Source organism: Molothrus ater, chromosome Z (genome assembly GCF_012460135.2).
Source record: "Molothrus ater isolate BHLD 08-10-18 breed brown headed cowbird chromosome Z, BPBGC_Mater_1.1, whole genome shotgun sequence".
NCBI classification, from domain to species: domain Eukaryota; kingdom Metazoa; phylum Chordata; class Aves; order Passeriformes; family Icteridae; genus Molothrus; species Molothrus ater.
Genome location: NC_050511.2, coordinates 63,523,590 through 63,543,581, shown reverse-complemented (window position 1 = coordinate 63,543,581; position 19,992 = coordinate 63,523,590). Strand labels below are relative to the sequence as shown.

General features: G+C 38.9%; 1 protein-coding gene across 3 annotated transcripts in view; it reads right to left on the bottom strand.

Moving 5' to 3' along the window:
- Nucleotides 1–19,992, bottom strand: part of TRPM3 (transient receptor potential cation channel subfamily M member 3) — a 385,746-nt gene that overhangs the window by 43,312 nt on the left and 322,442 nt on the right. For 2 of the 3 annotated variants that reach the window (XM_036402688.2, XM_036402689.2), the window contains exons 11-18: nt 19,558–19,692; nt 16,879–16,929; nt 10,502–10,537; nt 10,223–10,363; nt 8,756–8,785; nt 7,392–7,681; nt 6,301–6,529; nt 3,643–3,810 (exon numbers count right to left, since the gene is read on the bottom strand). In XM_036402688.2, the coding sequence (XP_036258581.1) occupies nt 3,643–3,810; nt 6,301–6,529; nt 7,392–7,681; nt 8,756–8,785; nt 10,223–10,363; nt 10,502–10,537; nt 16,879–16,929; nt 19,558–19,692 (1,080 nt within the window). The remainder of the gene's footprint in view (nt 1–3,642; nt 3,811–6,300; nt 6,530–7,391; nt 7,682–8,755; nt 8,786–10,222; nt 10,364–10,501; nt 10,538–16,878; nt 16,930–19,557; nt 19,693–19,992) is intronic. The other variant, XM_036402690.2, reaches the window with a different exon arrangement.

Sequence of the window (19,992 nt, the reverse complement as noted above, 5' to 3'; positions counted from 1 at the left end):
AAAATGCGGTCCCCATGGTAGTTGTTCTAGGATTACTGTTCTCTGCCCTGAAACACTGGTAGAAAAAGGTTTTAATGTCTTTGATTTACAGACATATAAAATTAGATTTTGCATGTGCTTGGTGGTAACAGTGAGCACAGAGGAACAGGACCAAAGTGACAGGAGCTCAGCTGAGCGGGCAAAGAACTAGACCTTGCCAGGGCCCATATGTGGTAGTGGTGGTGGTGGTATGGAGGATTTCCAAACTCCTAGGAGGGAGAGAGAACCTCTTCTTATGGAAAGGGTCAGCACTTCTTCCTTGACACCACCAGCAGTGTCTCCCAATTCCATTTTCCAGACAAGCTGAAGAGGTGCCTGGTTGCTGGCGTGTGAGGTGTTGTGAGAGTTGTCTTCCACCAGGAAGGGTAAGTTGGGCCAGGGGCACTATGACATGGATCTTCAGACTTTTCTGTGCTAAGGACTGTATTTTTAGTGATATGATTAATATTGTGTTATTTCTTGCCATTGAGAAAACACTAAGTACATATACTACAGATGAATAAATGTGATCCCAGAGGCCAACAGAACTAGCTTTGCTGCTGCTGAAAAGTTCTCAGACTAACTCAGTGATGCTCTGGAAGTCCAAACTTCCTATTCATTGTGGAAAATCGAGGCAAAATGAACAAAACAACAACAGAAACACCTTTTAAAGGACTTAGATGAGTTATTCTCTGTTCTGAAATAAAAGCATTTACTGGGGGGCTCTAATACCTAAACAATAATGCACTGAATAGAGTTAAGGATGCTCCTAGTTATGGCTTCCAGAATTAGAATTATTCTGGGAAGATGGGAGGCTTCTGAGGTTTCTGACTGACCTGAATTTCAGCAATTAAGGCCTTCATTAGGACACTGTACAAGTAGAAAATATCCCTGGCGTTAGACTTTAATGCCCTTCTAGTTCTCTGTGTTTAATATTCAGGATTAATAATGACTGTCAGCTCCATACATAAATTGTGGTAAATTTCTTGGTGGTGAGAAGCACTGACGAGAGCAGTATTCAAATGTGTTTTTGTGAGTAGCTGCTATAAGCCTGTTTCTTAGCATCTATGTGTTGAAGGAATGTGCGCCTATCACTCTCATGTATCTGTTATAAAGTTAAAAGCAGTAAATAACAAGTAGTTTACAGTGAATAAACACATCTTCATAGTATATCCACATGTTCAGTTACCCACCTGACCCTTTAAGAGGAGCATAAAGCAAATACATACTTGCAGCAGATGCACCCAGTTAACTTCACTGTTGCTGTAGTCTGCTGATCACATTATTCTGTGCAAATGACGTGTAAAATAGGGAAAAGATGACTGTGGCCCTGTACCTCATGCACTCTGCAAAAGTGCAGTACAGAAGAAGAAACTGAGTCCTTGGTCTGTCTTTAGTCACCTGGGCTTAGTGCAAGACACACAGGAAATCAATGAACAGACCTTGCCTAGATGAGACCTCTTTGTCTTCATTTTAGCAGAGAGAATATGAGTGTGACATGATGAATACAGAGACTTGAGAAGTATTCATAGGAAACGGTTAGAAGGAGAATAGAAGACTATTTCAATTATATATTATTTGCTGGAAAGGGAACTTTGAGATAAAAATGATTTTTTAACTTTGCTTTTGTTTGTTAATCTTATGCTGAACAAAACTCAGGTTAGGTGAGTGACTAATCTATTGATTCAAAGTTCAGCAATGGATTAAACATTTATGATATCCCAGTGCAATAAATTATTAATCTTATTGAAGTATTTATAAGGTATCCTTAATATACTAAAGGATACCATAGGTAAGGGGAAACGTCACAAAGGGACTTCCCAAAACATCTTTCAGGCATCCTCTGATCAGTGGAAAAGAAACCTGACCATTATGCCAGATCATATGACTAAGGCTGGAACAGTATGAAACTTCAGTCTAAATTATTTTCTTATATTTAAAATACGTCAGGTGACTAAATGTAACTGCCTGTGGCATCTAACCACAGACATGCAAAGAACTCTCAGCTACCAATTTGTCTCTCCTCACCACTGAGGGGCACCTGAGTGAAACAGCTGTGTTAGAAGTTCTACAGACACAGTGTGGTATAAATTATATGCAGAAATACTAAGTGAGCAGTGCTGACCAAAGATATTGTTTCTAAACTTGATGGACTCCACATGAAGAAATATTATTTTATAGAAAATGTTTCAAGTGCCTGAAACTTCACTAGAGTGATACACTGAATTTGAAGGAATAGAGGGAAGAGCCAATGACAGAACAGAGCAATAGGACTGTCAGGGAGAAGAGAGGGAACATCTAAGGTTCATCTGGAATAGCAGGTCCACTGCACACACCATTTATTTGCAGCAGGAGTCAGAAGAGAAAAAGGAAACAGTATTGTAGACAAGAAACTAGGAGCTGGGATAACTACAGTGGGATGGAAAACACATCTTTCCCAAATTTCTCCCCATTGCCAGGTAAAAGGCAGCTTGCAAAGTGCTTATTTGATTTGAATAGGCACTTCATAAGGGGATCAGAAGCCAAGGGTTAGTAAATTGCAATCAATAGCTAATGAGCAGAGAATGCCCCATTGCTGCTATTCTGGCTTCTGGTCCTTCCCAACAGCCAGGTTCTTGCCTGCAAACGGGTCCTGTAGGTGGGTCTGGTGGGCTGCTCCTTCGGCTTGCCTGCATATTGGGTCCTGTAGGCAGGTCCTTCTGCCTGCCTGCAGTCGGGGTCCTGCGGGCAGCTCCTGCTGTTTGCCTGTGGGAAACAGTCTGGGTTTTTCTGTTTTTGTTTTTGTTTTTTAACTTAATCAGGCAAATCTCTTTTATGCCTCTATCCTGACCAATTGGGGCAGAGTTTTAAGCCTTTCAAAAACACCACAATCAAACCCAAACAAATCCAAACCAAACTAGACAAAGGCAGATGTAATAGCCTGTATAATAACTGCCCAAACGAAAAAGTGTGAGAACAAGAGACAGGAGGTAGATGACTTGTGTAGTTTGCAGAGCTTTAGTTGTCTGATTCTTTGTGGTGTAAATTATTCTTCAAAGGCTATGTTGCTAATACTGACAAGTCCCTCCTTACACAATTCTGTTAGATTGTAGAAGGGGAGCTGTCTTGTTGCTTGCTAGTGTCTTCAGTGGGTTAAAGACTGGATCTGTGTGTGAAAGGCAATGACCACAAATACAAAAAGAATTTTAGGCTAAGTTTTCATAGTTTTTCTGGCCTGTTTGCACACTTGCTTACTCTCTAGTGAAGCCAACTAAATGAAAAAAAAAAACTCTGGCTTCCATGAATCTTTGGGCATTTCCAACCAAAGGTGAACCTTTTCATACCAGAGTGGTCATCTATCTTGACTGAGTTCTTCTAAAATCTAATTCACTTAGTTGAGACAATTTGGCATCAAACTGAGTCAAAATATGAGGATATTACAGCACAGCACCTCCATGCACTGCTGCAACATGGAGCGCAAATGATGGCAACTTGTGTGGCTTGAGTCCCAGGGAGGAGAGGGGTGTGTGAAGTGTGGTATCCTATCATGTGCTATGTTTAGCCATCAGATGTTCTGCAATGCCTACAGAGGTAGGAATTACAAATTGACAGCGCTGAGGCTGATGATTTATTATGAGCACTTACAGTGAGTTCCATGTCTTCCTCATCTTTTTCTTTCACTGGCTTCTCTGGTTCTTCTGGATCTTTTTCTTGAAGATGGATCTCATTGGCCTGGGTCATGTAGGGCATATCATCTTTGTTCTTGAACTCCAAGCTGAGGATTGAAGGAGGAAGTAGAATTCCTAGAATTACCTAAAGCAATAATAATGATAACAATAATCATCACAGAAAACAGATTATGGTCATAATGGTTACTTTGCATGAAACAGAACAACTCCCTTGGGAGATTTAGGAAAAGAAAGATACATGCACATGTGAGTTTCTATGACAATAAAGTATTTGTCATTGGGGGTAATGTTACCAGAGCACTGAATCAAAGCATGTGACTTCTACTAGTGCTGCTGTGAATGCTCTTGAATGTTTTATCTACTTGCACATCACCAGGTGCGTAGTGATACATACTAGAATATATTTACAAAATATTATATAAGATCAGAAGTAGATGGGACCATGTGGGTGTACAGACCTGCAAATGTCTGCATTTTACATAACACAAAACACCAGTATAAATGATACACAGAGAGTATTTATTTCTACAGAGAGGGTTAATAGCTCTTTGTGTCCATGCTTAATGTACACTGGCAGTCAACAAAGTGCAACTGTGTGTGGATCTGAGGAGATAAGGCAAAGCCAGCAAAAGCAAATGCTGATGTGCATAGATATGCAGTCTCCTTAGATTTTGTTCCAGTAACAAGGCAGCTGTGTAATGGTCATGCTAATGCCAGCTCTTTCTTTTCTGCCTTCCCCCTCTTAGATGCTGGAGCATAGAAACCACTAAAATTTCCTTTTTGGGATTTATAAGTAATGAACAATGCTTGGGTTAAACCATTAGTACAACTGAGTAGACATCACAGTAAAACAAAGCCAAGTCTGTATTCACAAGCACAATAACTTCTCCTGGTTATGCTGCAATTTGATGGAGAATGATTTTCTGATAAATCTCTCCCTGAAAGAGAGTAAAACCAGATAGTTAACTTCTTGGCAGGTTAGGGAGGATGCTTGTTCTCACCATATCAGCAGACAGCTTGTGTGCTGTTGAAATCATTCAAAGTACACAATGAGGAGCAGGTAGGATATCCAAATGCTGTACCCAGCCTTGGAAAAGCCTCCTGCACTGGTGCTGTGCTCACAAAATGATGGGTCCAGGAAGAGGGGGTTACAGGCAGACCTGGCTTCACAGAAAGGCTATTTTTAAGAGCAGGTAGGATTAACAGCTGCCCCTAGCGCTTCCATTGGTGCCATACATCCCTAGCAAGAATCTAAATAATTATATTCAAACTTTCTACCATTTGTCAGTTTCAAAGGGAAAAAACTGTTCTTGGGAAATAAACCATGACTCATGAATGCAAATTTATTTCTTTGTCATGCTTCCTCATGTAGCTTGTAGCCTTCTCTAGCTTTAAACAAGTTCTGCTAATGAGCTTCATTGAAATAAAATACAGACTAGAAACTGAGTAAAGGATCCTTGTGAAGCCCTGATGTTAGAAGAAGCTGAAATAGAGCCTGTTACCACCTTCAGTTATGCATTATGAAAGAAAGGTCTATTTTAGGGCTTAAGAAATGTGCTGAAAAGTGGAATGCATGTAGTAGAGAAATCAGTTGCTACGCTGTCCTCCATGTACCTAGACTGAATTTCTGCAAAGCTAAACAGTGAACAAAGCGGCTGTCCCTCTGAAGGATAATAGGCCTGTGAGTTCAGGAAGTAGGTAGGAATGTCTCCAAATATGAGAAATTTTTCTATCTGTAGCAGAACAACGTGTATGCACAGGTCCTGCATAGGAGTGCTATCAGCCACTTGCTCTCACTCATCTCTGTCACTGGATTAAGAGCCAGTCTGGAAGCAATGTGTACTCCTAAGCACTCTTGCCATTACTGAACATCTTTTCACATGGCTGAGAACACAGCTGAATAATTACCAATTTTCACACAGGCAATTAGTGCAGAAGAGAGAATCCCTTCACTGAAAATATTTCTCTGTGATCTAGGAGGGAGAGGCAATTGCTGGGTATGTTCTAACTGGTGACTGCTTTGATGAAACATGCCAGCCACTCAAATTCATCTCAGAATTCACTTTGCACTGTTAGCAGTTTTCTCAACTGTGGAAGTAAAGCTGTAACAGCTTTGAAAACTGAATTATCCTTTAAACCCTCTAAAGGAGTCCCTTCAGATGCCATCAGGAAGTTTTGCAAGGATTTGTGAGGAAATTTGTGCTGCTTACTTTGCCTGTTCTGGGAAAGGTTGTCAGATCAGCACCTTTCACTAATGGTTAATTCACTTACATTTCCTTTTCCTTTATTTATCTTTAAAACTCTTGACTAACTCCTCAAGTATACAGGCAGGGGGACACACTAACCTCCTAGCTCAATTCTTGTTCTGATAAATGATGCCAGAGAGGACTTTAAGAAAAGGAATGAAAAATCTAAGCTGTGTGCTTTGAACTTAGGTTTACGATAAGCCCCATCTGAAAAACTGAACACAGGAAGAATATACCGTACTTAATGTCACTGCAAATAAATATCTGAAATACGGTTACTTTAGACAGTTAATACTGATTTTTTGTGAACCCTGTCACCATCTCTTAGAATCCTCTGAATGTTAATTTTATTTTAAAACAGGAATGACCTTTAGGCCAGAATTTTTTCGCATCCGGAGACGACCCATCCACATGTCAGTGAGCAGCATCTGGCTGCAAGTGTGAGCGATGAAGTCCCTGTGCTTGGCTGCCACTGCAAGCTGCAGGCATGTGGCGTTGCTCCAGTTCTTCAGCTCATAGGTCAGCAGTTTCATGGCCAGCTGCTCGTCCTGCTTGTATGACTGGTCCAGCAGCTCGACCGCCAGCTGGCCGAAGTCTCTGCAACAGAGGGACACAGAGGGACCCCCACTCACTCCGTGGGCACACACAGCCCCGTGCTCAGAACGCCCCTCTGCACCCGCCAGCCTCTGCCAGGGGCACGGCGCCTTCCGGCACGCAAATCAACGTGATGTTGACTCAACACACAGAAACCCACGTTTTCAAACGTGAATGGCTCATGTCAGGCGTATAATTAAGTGCCCCAGCTTAGCAGTGATGAGCACCCACACCTACCAGCTGTCTGCTCCCACCTCCCTGCCCACCTCCGTGACATTTTCGAACTGAAATCCTCTGATTAACTGCAGCTTGAGGGATGGCTTCTCTGCTGTTTGCCCACAGCTTCATGGTCAAGCCTCCTAGAAGGAGTGCCCAACATCCCTCCTCAAATCCTAAATTTCTGAAATTTTAACATCAGGAAAGATTCTTATGGAACCTAGGATCTTGCCTTGTTCATCTAAGCATGACCTCTTGGTTAATTAACACTTCTGCCTGAATACTTTGCTCATAAAGATTTCAATAACTGTTCTGCTGGGCAGGTACAGAGTATCCTGGAAAAGCACAGAGAAATGTTGCAGTCTGACTCTTGAGGCCACAGGGAGAATACATGGACAGTATAGATATTTCACTGTCTTCTTGACATCTTTTCATTTCAGAAGTTATATTGCTAACAACTTTGCTACTCTGGCAGAAAGATTATTTAAAAGCCATTTAGATTTTCTCTAAAGGGACTGCACTTCCGCTACAAGTTAGAAATGAAAGCAAGCTACAAATAAGAAAATTTTAGGAAGGTCCAGAAATCTCTCTTCCCTCCTTTTTCTTTTTTCTTCCCCCCTCAGGAAAGTGTACATGAAAGGAAATTCACCTGGAATTGTGGTTCAGCTCTTGGGATATGTCATCCACCATGTCATTTTCTGATGCTTCGTGGGCCATGGCTTTGCAGAGTTTGCAGGCCACCAGAGCTTTGGCCATAGCCTCTTCCCCGTGTTGCCAAAAGAAGAGGGCCATCTTCTGACGTTTCATCAGCACAGCCCACACCATCAGCTCATGGAATGGGAAGGGAAAGTGATTGATCTCAGGGTCATCCATATCAATATCAACTTCTTCTTCTTTTTTCTTTGTTGGTTTTCTGCCTCTACGCAAAGGGACATCATCCTATGGGAATTGTAGAGAATTTTTTTCATCAGTGAAGGAACAGTTCACGCAATTCATTGAAATCAGTGCCTAACACGTTTCCTGCAGGCCAGCCCATTCATCATTTTTTGGACAAAATATTTAAACAATAAAAAAGGTAAACAATAAAAAAGGTATTGGTGCATGCACTGTAATTAGAAGACAGTAAACAGGGGAACAGAGCCTTGGACTATCACCCTGAATCAATAACATTATCACTCTGAAACTAATAACATAGGGTACAATCACACAATATCCAGAACTATTTTGGAAAATCCACCATTAAAATAAAGGTAAGAGCTCACTGCAAATGTAACATCTGCTGTAATGCATCTGCCTCTTTCCACCTCCAGAAAGTACATATCCAGGGGATTTTCTAATCTGCTGAAGACTCCTTCTGTGCTTATTCTTGTGTTTTCTCCCTTTATCACCTTACAAAACTAGCAATATCCCTTCTTTACTCCTATTCTGTGTGTTTATTCCTTCCTTCTCCATCCATTTGTTGCTTCTGCTGCCTTTAGTTTCTTTCCCATTTTAGCCTTTTGCTTTTATCAGGAGAGCTGACCTATTCTGTCCTGTGTCTATGAATGGAAAACTGAAAGTGGTTGTATAAAATAAAAAAACCATGAAAATACTACTATACCCTTGAAGCATCAGGGTAGCCAAAAGTGCCAATAAAACTGAGATAACTTTGGATGTCTTTGTATAAAGATTTCTGCATCATTCTCTGCAAGTGTTTCATTTCTCTGAATATGTTTTGAAGTTAGATGCTATCTGACTGAAATTCTGCTTGCCCTGCTGGACCGAAACACTTTGTTTAATTCTTATTAAACAAAAAACCAAGAAGATCTATGGCTGGGGCAGAGCCCTCTTTTTCCTTAGCTATCTCCTGGATTTTAATTAAGAAATATTTCTTAATCTGACCCTTGTGTAAACCAGCTATCTGGATGAAAATACTAGTCATGTTTTCATTATATTGAATTTGAACATCATCTGGATATAGTTTATATTTATCAAAGAAGGAAAAGACATTAAGATTTGTCAGAGGTTGCCTACCTCCATTCCCAACAGCTTCAGAGCTTTTGGCTGTACAAAAAAAAGTTAGAAAAATGTTATTTCTCACAGAATAGTGATGAAAAACTACAGCTATTTGTGTATACATATACACATACATTCACATGCATGTAGAGTGATGTAGAATATACAATAAAATTTAGATAATAATAAGAACAATAATAATAATAATAAATAGAGAATAAAATGTACTGCAATAGCATATATATACATACGCCAATAAAATCATTACATGCATATATATATACACATACACTAATCATATTATACACATACACCAATCAAATATGTAGTTATTTCAAATTTGAGTTTGACATTATTTCACCAAAACCACATCAGAAGACATATATTTGGATTCAGGTAAAAATTACTACTGGTTAGGGCTATTCTAGCAAGAAAGTGATAGAGACCACTGATAAGGCATCAATGGATTTCTCTGGAGTACATCAGCATTTTGGCCACTGCCGTGGAACACTTTGATTGACTGTTGTGGAGCCCTCTGTGTGTTGGTTCAGTATTGGTGAAATCACTACTCAAATGCTTTTGTCAATGGAGGGACTTTGGGAGGGAATTCTCTCCCACCAGCTACAATCACTGTCTTTCCTTTCAAATGTGAAGAATCTTAAGGAAAAGCATATGGAAACAAATAAAACCATTTTAGGTAGCTGTCTGCAAGCTTTTCACAGAGCTGTTGCTATTGATAGCGATTTATTAATACTTTCATTGTTGTGCATTGCTAAAATCTAAAATGTGAGGTAAAAGTAGGCAAAGAAGGAATTGAGAGGAGCTGGGAGTCATCCTGGGAGGAGCTGAACAGATTCCTGCTCATGCTGAATTGGGTCAATGGCAATATGGATGATAATAAACAGCTTTTGTGTTTTAAGAAAGACTTTGTATTCACTTATCAAACATGGAACCCACAAAAATCACAAAAACACCTAACAGTGGTGTTAAGTGTTAAGCCATGAACCCAATGACTGCTGGAGCCACATCCAAAAAATAAAACATGTTTTGAGTTATGAGTTTCTTTGCCTTGAAACCTTCAGATCACAATCAGAAGATAAGCCATGAGATAGGAAATGCAACTAACAATGCAGAAGTTTTCAAATCTAACTCAGGAGTTAGAATTACACTATTATTGGTTTAGGTTAAAAGACTTGCCTTTTAAAAGCTGTGAATACTCATAATTACAGGTTTTAGAGTCAGAGGAGACTGTTTTATGTGCTGCTTTCAGCAGGGCAGCTGAATGCAATAATTTTTTCATTAAATTTATAAAAACCATAGCTTGTATCAGAGTCTGGCTTGTGATGCATTATGGTGAGAAATAGCAATGAACATAATGGAAATTAATCTGGACCCCACCAGTCTGGAACCTATGGAATCTAAGAAGCTATGGTAATCCCTGCCAGTTGGTACAGTCATGAGGATGGCAAACAGCTTGTTTCTTACCCTCTTGGGCCCAAACAAGTTGTGGTACAGTGTTCTGAACCGCTTTCGGGTGTAATTGCAGCGGTATGCTCCTCCCATCAGGTACTCTATCACCAATCCAATATCGATCAGACTTATCCGGTAATCAGGAGGTAAGTTTCCCTGCAGTGAAAATAAGGATGGAGGAAAAAGAAATGCTTATTACTGACATTGTTAAATGTACTTTAAAATGATGTTAGAATAAAACAAATTAAATAGGTAAAAGCAGGAATGTATTATTATGCTGGTTAATTAATTCACCTTAAAATAGATCCAACCGAAACCTGGATATTCTCGCTTGGAAAGAAGACATAAGTTAAATAAGAAGGTGAAGAACTTGTTGGAAGTAACAGAAGATAACGTCAGTACACAGTACTCATATTCTTCAGCTGGGGAAACAAGGAACATGACTGCAGAAACAAAAGCATGAGCATCGATACACTTGAAAAGTCAGGCACAATTGCTGGACTCTAGTTCTGCAAGATAGCACTTTTCCTGCACCAGCTCTCACCCACAACTCATCCTGGCATCTCGCATCTCTGCTGGCATCTCTCTGGACTGCCTCTTCTGAACTGTCAAGGCATGGTAAAGCAACATCACACAAAATCTTTTGTTCACATGGGACCAACTCCTTCCCATCCTTCAGTGTTTCCTTCCCATGTTCCAGGAAACGAAGAGCAGGAGGTAAGATTGGTGTTACAGCTCTAGAGGACTTAGACAGTACATGAGCTATCATTATTACTAGTTGCTAGGGGAAAGGAGAGTCTATCAGCATTCAGTCTTGGAGTTATGTTCAAAGAATACACACCCTTGCTTAAGTTTCACACCAAGAATTAGGAAAGCATCTGTGTGTATGAAAGCTGTAATAAACAAAATACCTACGTGGCTAATTATTTTGGGTTTTTTTTTATGAAGAAAACTACAGGCCTAGAAATTTTTCTACATATTCTCTACCTGAGTTTCTTACATATTTTACTAAAAGCCCCTTTAAACACATTATCTAGTTATGTAATTTCCAGCAGAGCCATGGAGATTGTCTCACAAGAAATGAACTGAGTTTGTGGCAAGGGCCATTAGCAGGATCCTGGAAAAGATGCCTACATACTTCTCCTTCCATTTCTTTTCCTTTCCTACCCTGTGTTAGATATTTCTATATACCTATATCTAAATAGATGTATGTGTATGTGTGTATGCCTATGTATATCTATATGCCTGTGTGTATGTACGTGTATATGATGTCTTCAGCGTGTACTTTTTAACTTGAAAGGAAACAGAATGACAAATACGTCCACATCTTACTGTCATTTTTATGGGAACTCCCTTGCACACATCTTCCTACTCTTCACTTTCAAATCTGAAAATGGCATCACTAAGGTTATGAGTTCTCAAGTGCTTGGGGGTTGCAAAACTAAGAAGAAAGATTTCAGTAACAGATTGTCTCCCACTGCATATGAATTCACTCTGAGTTAATGGGGCATTTCTATTCTCCAGTTGCAGTGAATCCAATGGGACATCTTGTGTGCTGAACAATTTCAGGCTGAGCTGCACTCACAGATGTGCCAGTCAAGTCTCTGGGGGGTCTCTGGCAATGGAGGAACAAAACCCCAGTGTGGGCACACCTGCTGTGCTATTCCCTTCAGAAAAAAACTACACAAGGTAAACTCTGACCCCTTTGCAGGAGGAAAGGACTAATGGGAAGGGAATGAACCCAAATGAAAGTTTGCCTCCTTCTCTAACTCTCTGCTTCTGAGTTGACTGGATGAGAGGTCACGTTTCAGTAAGCATTCCCTACCAGAAAAGAAGGCATGATTCAGCAAATTGTGAATAGATCACCTGGCTCTAGAGACCTCACCAAGAAACTTTTCAGATTTAGAGAACCCTCTCTGTTCTGCATGTCACTGTGCAAAAGAAATGACTACAAAATAAAGGTGGAGAGACAAATTATCCTTCTGTGTACTGCGAACAGTAGCCTTGAAAAAAATGATTATTACTCTAATAAAAAAATTGTCTCATATAGACAATATTGCAGAAGGACCAGAAATTGTAACTCTTCAAAGCTTCAAAATTTTTCAGTGTACTGTAATAATCTAATGTTCTATAATGATATACAGTACAGATTACAGTGAGTCTGTAGCTTCTTTAATGTGTTCATTAGGAGAAGGCTAATAATTCACATGGAGCAATTTTATGACTATCATGTCTTGCTTGAAATATCTGCATGTCTGGAGATATCTGCCTGGCTTCTCTGGAGATGTTCTTATTAGATTAGAGCAGAGAATCACTAATGGAGAGCAGATGGCAACTGGTTCTGCAGAAGAGAGAAAATGGATGCAAAGGTCCTCCTTCCTTTTCTACTTCAGCCATGAAGGACAAGGCTTATTTCCTGCCCTGCTACCATGATACAAGCAGCGTGCTGCAAAGGCTGAGGAAGGAGAGAAGGAGGTTGTGCTTTCATAGTGTACCATGCCCAGCAATCAGCTGGCATTCAAAGGGACAAAAAATCAAGCAAATTTACTGGAAAAAATTGAGTTGCCAACCATTTTTAAGTAATGTCCTCCAGCATATCTTCTTGCAACCTTCATAATCTTGTTTAATTTGATGAGTGGGGGAATTACTATGGTTTGCAAGAATGTGTATTAGCTTAGATAATTTGGACATGGTAACATTTATGCTGAACAGTTTAAAAAAGATAACATCTAAAAATTAAATGAAAAATAAACCTAAAAAATTACATTTTAAAACATAAATTCTGCTAGGTTTGGTTGGTTTTCCCCCTAAAATGTTCTTGTCTTCCCAGAATGTGTAAGAGGATAATTCTACTAGAGCAAGGATGAAAGGATTAGCAGAAATGGGAGTTGCACCTCCAAGGCAGGACTCCTTCTAACATAAGGTCTTCACTCAAACTGAAGGCTTTAATGTTATTAAGTAGCAAAAAACATTTGAGCAGTTAAAGAACCACAGGCATCAGGGTGCTACATGTATTGTAAATCTGAGTTTCTTGATACAGTTTTGATTTCTAAATTTTCATGAAAGATTTAGATAAAAAGATTCCAATAAAATAACTTTGATAAAAGATGCATCTAAACCTCCCAGATAATACTGAAACACTTCACTAAAGAAAACTCCCAAATCCACAGGAAAAACACACATTTCATAAACATTCCTTTTCCAAAGTGTGAAATGCTAGTAAAGAAGACTGGACCGTCCTAGTGAGAGGAGTCACACACATGCAAAAGCACTTGCTCTGTCAGCAGACAGCTTGAACCACCCTGACAGTGCTAAGAATGCTTGTAAATGAAACACAGTGGCACCAAGTGCAAGTGGGACAGAACTGCCCCAAGAACAATAAGAATTTGGATGAACTAATTCTAGTGCAGTCTAGGTGGTCAAGAATGACGAAGTAAAAAGTTTGATTTTGAGGTAAGATAGTTGTTCTGGTTAATAATCAACAAATCTTTTAATGCTGGGACAAACTCTTCAGTGTTAATGCACAATTCTTCTCCTGAAGAAATTTCAGGTTTAAACTGTAGCTAGTCAGTTGTAGTACTTTTTTCACTTCAAGTGCATTTTTGTGTCACCATATATCAAACATCTGAGTCTGCATGCTGAGAAAGAAATAATACTGCAAAAATTCTATACATTGCTAGTTTGTTTTTTGGAAATGCAGATGTGCAGTAGCAGTCCAAAAAACCCCCAACTTTGGAAATGTAAATAATCCTGAAGTGGAGTTGAGATCTGTTAATTATATACAATGTTTTGGATAAACGAAAAAAATTAATTTTTTTCAGTATTAATTACTACTGATCTTCATCAGCTAGTTGAGGCAGGGAAGGATTTTTTTAAATTCATAGAGGGCAACCTCCAATTGCAGACAGGGTGTCCAGAACAGCCACTGTCTGATTCTTTCTGCTTAGCCTGGGTACATTGCTGTGTATGGTCTATGGAAGGAAGCCAAAGTTAAGTTTGAAATCCTGGACCCTTGACAGGAGATGGCAAAATGGCCATGAGGCCAAAACTGCAGGCAGGTTGGCCCTGCCATGTAGCTGTGGAATTGAGAGGACTGAAAGGTTATCTGAGGCAGAGTCATTATGACATAATTTGTCTTGTTAATACATGCAAAATTTATGCACATTCAGATTACTGTAAATTCTTTAAGATTTTGTCTCCAGGCCTTTACAGTATGCTGCCTAGGCTATCAGTCTTCACAGCAGTATTTGGAAACCCAAACGGAAAACATATTGCTGTATTATATCCACATGTGTGTGCACGTGTGTCTACAGGCTGCCACAAATGGAATGTGATAATATGACTTCTGTTGTTCTCATTATTTGCTTTATGAAGCAGGCAAGATTGTTTTCAAACAAAACAAAACAAAACAAAACAAAACAAAACAAAACAAAACAAAACAAAACAAAACAAAACAAAAACAATACTCTCCTACTGATTTATACAGCTATATAGTACAACAGTAGTAAATTACTGCTTCTATGATTTTTAATATCCATTCTCTATCTGAGAATCCACAACGATCAAGATGCAATATTTTAGCATACACCCTTTTAAATAGTGCAGGTTTTAAAACTGAGAGGTACATGTAAATGCACAGTGTATTCCATATCAATTAGGTATTGTCTCAAGGTGGTGTATTACATACTTTGGTGTTTATATTCTGTGATGCTGTAATTAAATCTGAAAGGTTAGGTGTGTGGCATCAAAATATACATGAACTCAAAAAACTAGCATCAGCAGTGTGGTCTGTCTTGCATGCATGATGGACCATCAAATTGTCAAATGGTGATGTGTCCATTAAGAAGTTTTTTCCAAAGAGGTGTTTTCATTTAAACTGTTGTCGGATCTGAGGACTGATTTATGGCTTGGTTGATTGGTAAGGGATCTGCTCAGTTGTCAGGGCTATAGCGAGCTGTCACTTCTCCTTATGAAACCTGGCTGTTCTTCATCCTGGACAAAATGAGAAATAGAGCCCCAGAGGTCCAGTTTTCTTGAGGAAGGTGCTAAAGAGCCATACCAGGCTGTCTGTTTTCAAAGCCCTCACCTATGCTCATACGACTGATTCAATGTAATTGGAATTACTGAAGATTTTAGATATTGACAGAGGAAAGAAATATAAATTTATGGAAAGAACCATCACTTACTAGTTAGAAATCACTATGGAACAAATAATGTCATCAAATATAGTGTAAGTTTATTCAGTGTCTATTCATATACATCCATGAGTACTGATCATCTTTGCCTACTTTGATGCCTTTTCTTTCAAGAGTTTCTTTAAACATACATATTTAGTTAGGGGCTCAGAAAAAAGAGATACATATTATTTAGTTACTCAACATGCAATTTGCTATGCCTTTGAAGAAGATCTTGGAAAGGTGATTCTGGTGAAGAGAAGGCATTTGGAAAAAAAAGTAGAAGACCAATTATGCTTCTTTCAAATTCATGAAGGCACATAAATAACTGCATATTGAGTAATAAAATATTCTGGAAACTTCAGCTTCAAAAGCAGTATCCATTCTAAACAGATTCTAGCTTCACTCTGCTCAGTCCAAGGGGATTTATGCATAGTTTCTTTTTGTAGGCATTTCACACTTTTCAACGGTCACTTAATACCCTATACATAATTGGACAATGATGATGTAATTTAACACACCAACCAAAGAACACCACCAGAACCTTCCTAACATGCTACTGATTACTCTGTAAAATTACTTCGTAAAAAGGTGCTGTATGACACAATACAACTCTCCTCTCTTAGGTGGCTTAAATTCTGTCACTGTCAGAAAAAAACACTAAAACCTGTGCTCTTAGAAAAAAATACTCTCTCCTTTTAAAATTTTCTATCTAGTTCTACGTACAGAGATATCCTTTCCTAAGTATGCTACCCTTGAGGTCTGACTTACATAATGTACAAGGCTCTAATCCGCACATTCTCTGGGAGAATACTCAAGTTGATGAGGTCATTTGCAGACTCAGTCTCCTTACTTGATCCATATATTTAAAGGATAAGGGATTTTTATTCCTTACAGCCGCTGTAAGTCTTTTAATCCTGAGCACAGTTGTAAAGTTATTTGGTATCTCCTTCCTGCCACTAGACCTTTCAGTATTTCCATCCAGCTCTTCTAATAGATTTTTATAATTCAAGATTCTTGAAATTAACATGATAAGGGTCAGGGGGAACTTGCACTACTAATTTTTATATTTCTGCTGAGGAATGTACCACACAATACAGAATGAGGAACTGTTTCCAAAAGCCAGGATCCAGCACAAGGGTAATAGCTATTTTACAGGCCTGGAAGTAAACTAGCAATACAGAAAGTAGCTTAGACAACAGTTGCAGGTATGGAAAAATACAAGTAACAGCATAAATCCACACAGTATGTAAGAGCCTACAATTATGGCAGCAGACACACTATTACTCAAGCGTCTAAAACCACAGAGAAAGCAAGCCAAATAACTTGCTAATTGTGCTTTGTATGCAAAAAGTTCATATTTGGAGCACACAGACAGGACATTCTGTACTGGCAAGAAGGAGAAGACTCTGACTGAAAGCTCATGCAAAACAGAGATTGTATCTAGCTACAAAAAACCAATAACATTATTTTCAACCTACCGTCTATTCGACTCACCTTTTTCACGTCCCTGACTAAATGATGCAGAGTGTTGGATGGTCCGTGTCTCTGCAAAGGACAAATGAAGAAAAACAAAATAGTTTGCACAAAATATAAATGTTGAGATAACTTTCTCACCTTGCTGGTTTAGAAATCAGGCAGCCGAGAGCACTTCAATTGTACAGTGTTATCAATTAAAAAAAACCCCAAACAATTACAAGAGCATTATTTCACCTGTTTTTCTCTTTTGTAGAAAACTCTTCCTTAAGAAAACCCTATGAACTGCCACAGTGGATGAAAACTGAAGTCCTATGTATTGGGTTAGGCTCCTGGCTTAGAAAAACCAGGAGCACAGCACAGCCTCTGGGAAAGAGTGGAAGCAAAACCAACTGCTTTAGTACTGCTTTAGTCTTAGCCTTCCTGCACTCAGGACTTCCAGTTCCACCACTGGTGGCTCAGAGGCACTCTGAGCCTGGCTTTGCATTGAGGCTGTCTCATCTGAAAGCTGCTCCCTGTGAACGCACATGCATGTGAATGCAGAATGCAAAGTCTATGAATTTTTCCAATCTTTTGACTCCAGCTGTCATTGCAAAAATATTCTGCAGAGGAGTCCCGCAATTTTGATCATACTACTACTACTACTACTACTACTACTATTACATCTTACTTTATTTTCTGCTTTGTTTTTGACTGTTGCTTTTATAAAGAGATTTTTATAAGAGGTCTCCTTGGTTGTAGCTGATATGGATGAGACCACTACACATGTGTAGAGTCAATGTTTCCATATATGCGTTGCTTTGCACTTCCCAACATTTAATTTTACGTAATCCCATCTCTGAGCATGATGAGACTTACTTGTGATTCTTTATATGCTGCTTCAGATTTTCTAAAACACCTGCAAATATTATTGTCTCTTCTGTAGGTACCATTTTTCAGATCTTACATAAACAAGCTGAACAGCTGTGGTCTTCTAGGGTCTTCCATGACCCTGGTCATAATGTCCTTTTGTGGTCAAAATGGACCATGTTTTCCTTCTCCCTGTTTTTTAACATTCAAGTAGGTTTTAAACTAAAATTGTCCCTGATCTTCTAAATCATGGCAGCTACATTTCTTTAATAACCTTTGAAATTTTAAAATACTGTCAAATTTTTGCAAAAAAAAAAAAAATGGAACCAAGGGCAACATTCTTATTCTCCTGCATGCTGATTGCAGAAATAGATTTCCAAGGCTTAACATTTTCCTATAGAAGCTTGATAAACTCTTTGTTGACATAAAATTGATTCCCTTGCCTGTAGTTCTATACTTTATTCTATTTTTACAAATTTGCCATAGCAGAGGTAAGATTCACTGGTTTGTAGCTTCACAGGTCATTCCTAAGTCTTATGCTGAAATATGGTCACTTTTAACTGGCCATGTAATTTTTTTTTGGTGCTAAGGCTACTATGGATGCATTTGGTCATACAGTATAATTAGCAGTTAAGGCATTTCAGAGCCTGGGTCTTTTGGAATTTGTGCATGAAAAAATGTATGTTGATTTCTATAGCAATAAATTTGTTCAAAAAGCCCTTCTTTTAGCTGGGGAACTGAAGACTTCTGTCAAACTTATTCCCTGCAAAAACTGGCTTTTGTACAAGAACTACCATGCTTATCCCTGTTACAAGGAAGCTTGTAGGCATTTGTTTTTAATACTTGTAGGCATTCTGTTTTTAATATAATAATAGATGCCAGTCAATAGGCAAAATGTAAGCTGACCAAAATTCAGATGGGAGTTTGTCTCTAGGGTAGCACATATGTACATACATACATACATACATACATATCTATCTATCTATCTATCTATCTATCTATCTATCTATCTATCTATCTATCTATCTATCTATCTATCTATACCTGCCTCTCCAAATTTAATGAATCCTTTTCATTAATCCTTTATGAATATTTGATATTTTGCAAGACTGACTTCTGGTCACCATCAGAGCGATACACATCCAGACAACAGTCCAGTGTAGCAGCTTATGACAGCAAAAACTGGGAATTCTACCAACTAGATTGGCCTTGAAGATTTTTTTTTCATTACACATAAGAAGTTTGAACTTTCTGAACTACTACCTAAGTAAGTAACAATACTGTGAATGCTGGAATGTATTTTGCATTTGAGAATTCAGAAGCAGACTTAATTTGTGCAGTTTTATATTCACTTTAATTGTAAGGATTAAAAACTTTCAAACAGTTTTTTAAAAGTCAAAGGTCTAATTTTTGGAACTCAGTGGGGGCATGGGGAAGCCCTTCATTCTAACAGAGACTGATTAAGAGGTGGAAAATTTTTCTGAAACCATATTGTCAGGAGTCATATAACACCACTGTATCAGTCCTAAATTGCCAGTGACTGTCTTCCAGCCAGTACCACCTGCCTAAATCTTAGGTTTGTCATATTGGAATTACAATGACAAGAAATTAGCTGGCACTTTGTCAGGCTTATTTTGTATCTTTACAAAATCCATACAGCAGATTATGTGGGCAAGGCACAGCATGTCACACTATATGAGAGACAAGCAAGAGAGACAATATGGACTAATGAAAAATTTCTGCAGCAGGTGTTGACTGCCTGGTGCATCATCATCATCATGCCATTACAATACAAGTGGGAGCTAGAACAGTGAATATAGAGACAGAAAATTTGCCTTAGGCTGGCCCTACCGTATTGTACAATTCCTCTAGCCGGGAGATGGTGAGAAAACGATGCATGCTTACTCCATTTTCTATGAGTAATTTCACAAAATCCACTCTGTCCAACACCAGTGCATCCAGCATTGCTTGCTCAAGGGAGCCCACCTGCAAAGCAAGTGATTAATTGAAGCTGTTCCTGGGCGTGGCAGGCTACATCCAGCTGGTTCAGTCACTCCAGCACAAGCAGAGGGACTGACAAAATTCTGAGGGTTTCTCTTCTAAGCTTGAAATGGAATAATCACAGTTTTAATCTGTAACAATTTTTCTAATTCAGGGCTGCATTTCAAAAAGGAATATTAGAATGCTGGTTAAAATACTCTAGGAAAAATTGTTTAGGACAAAAGAACTGGAATCCAGTAAACTGGAGAACCATATCTCTACCTTCACCATGTCATTATTATCATT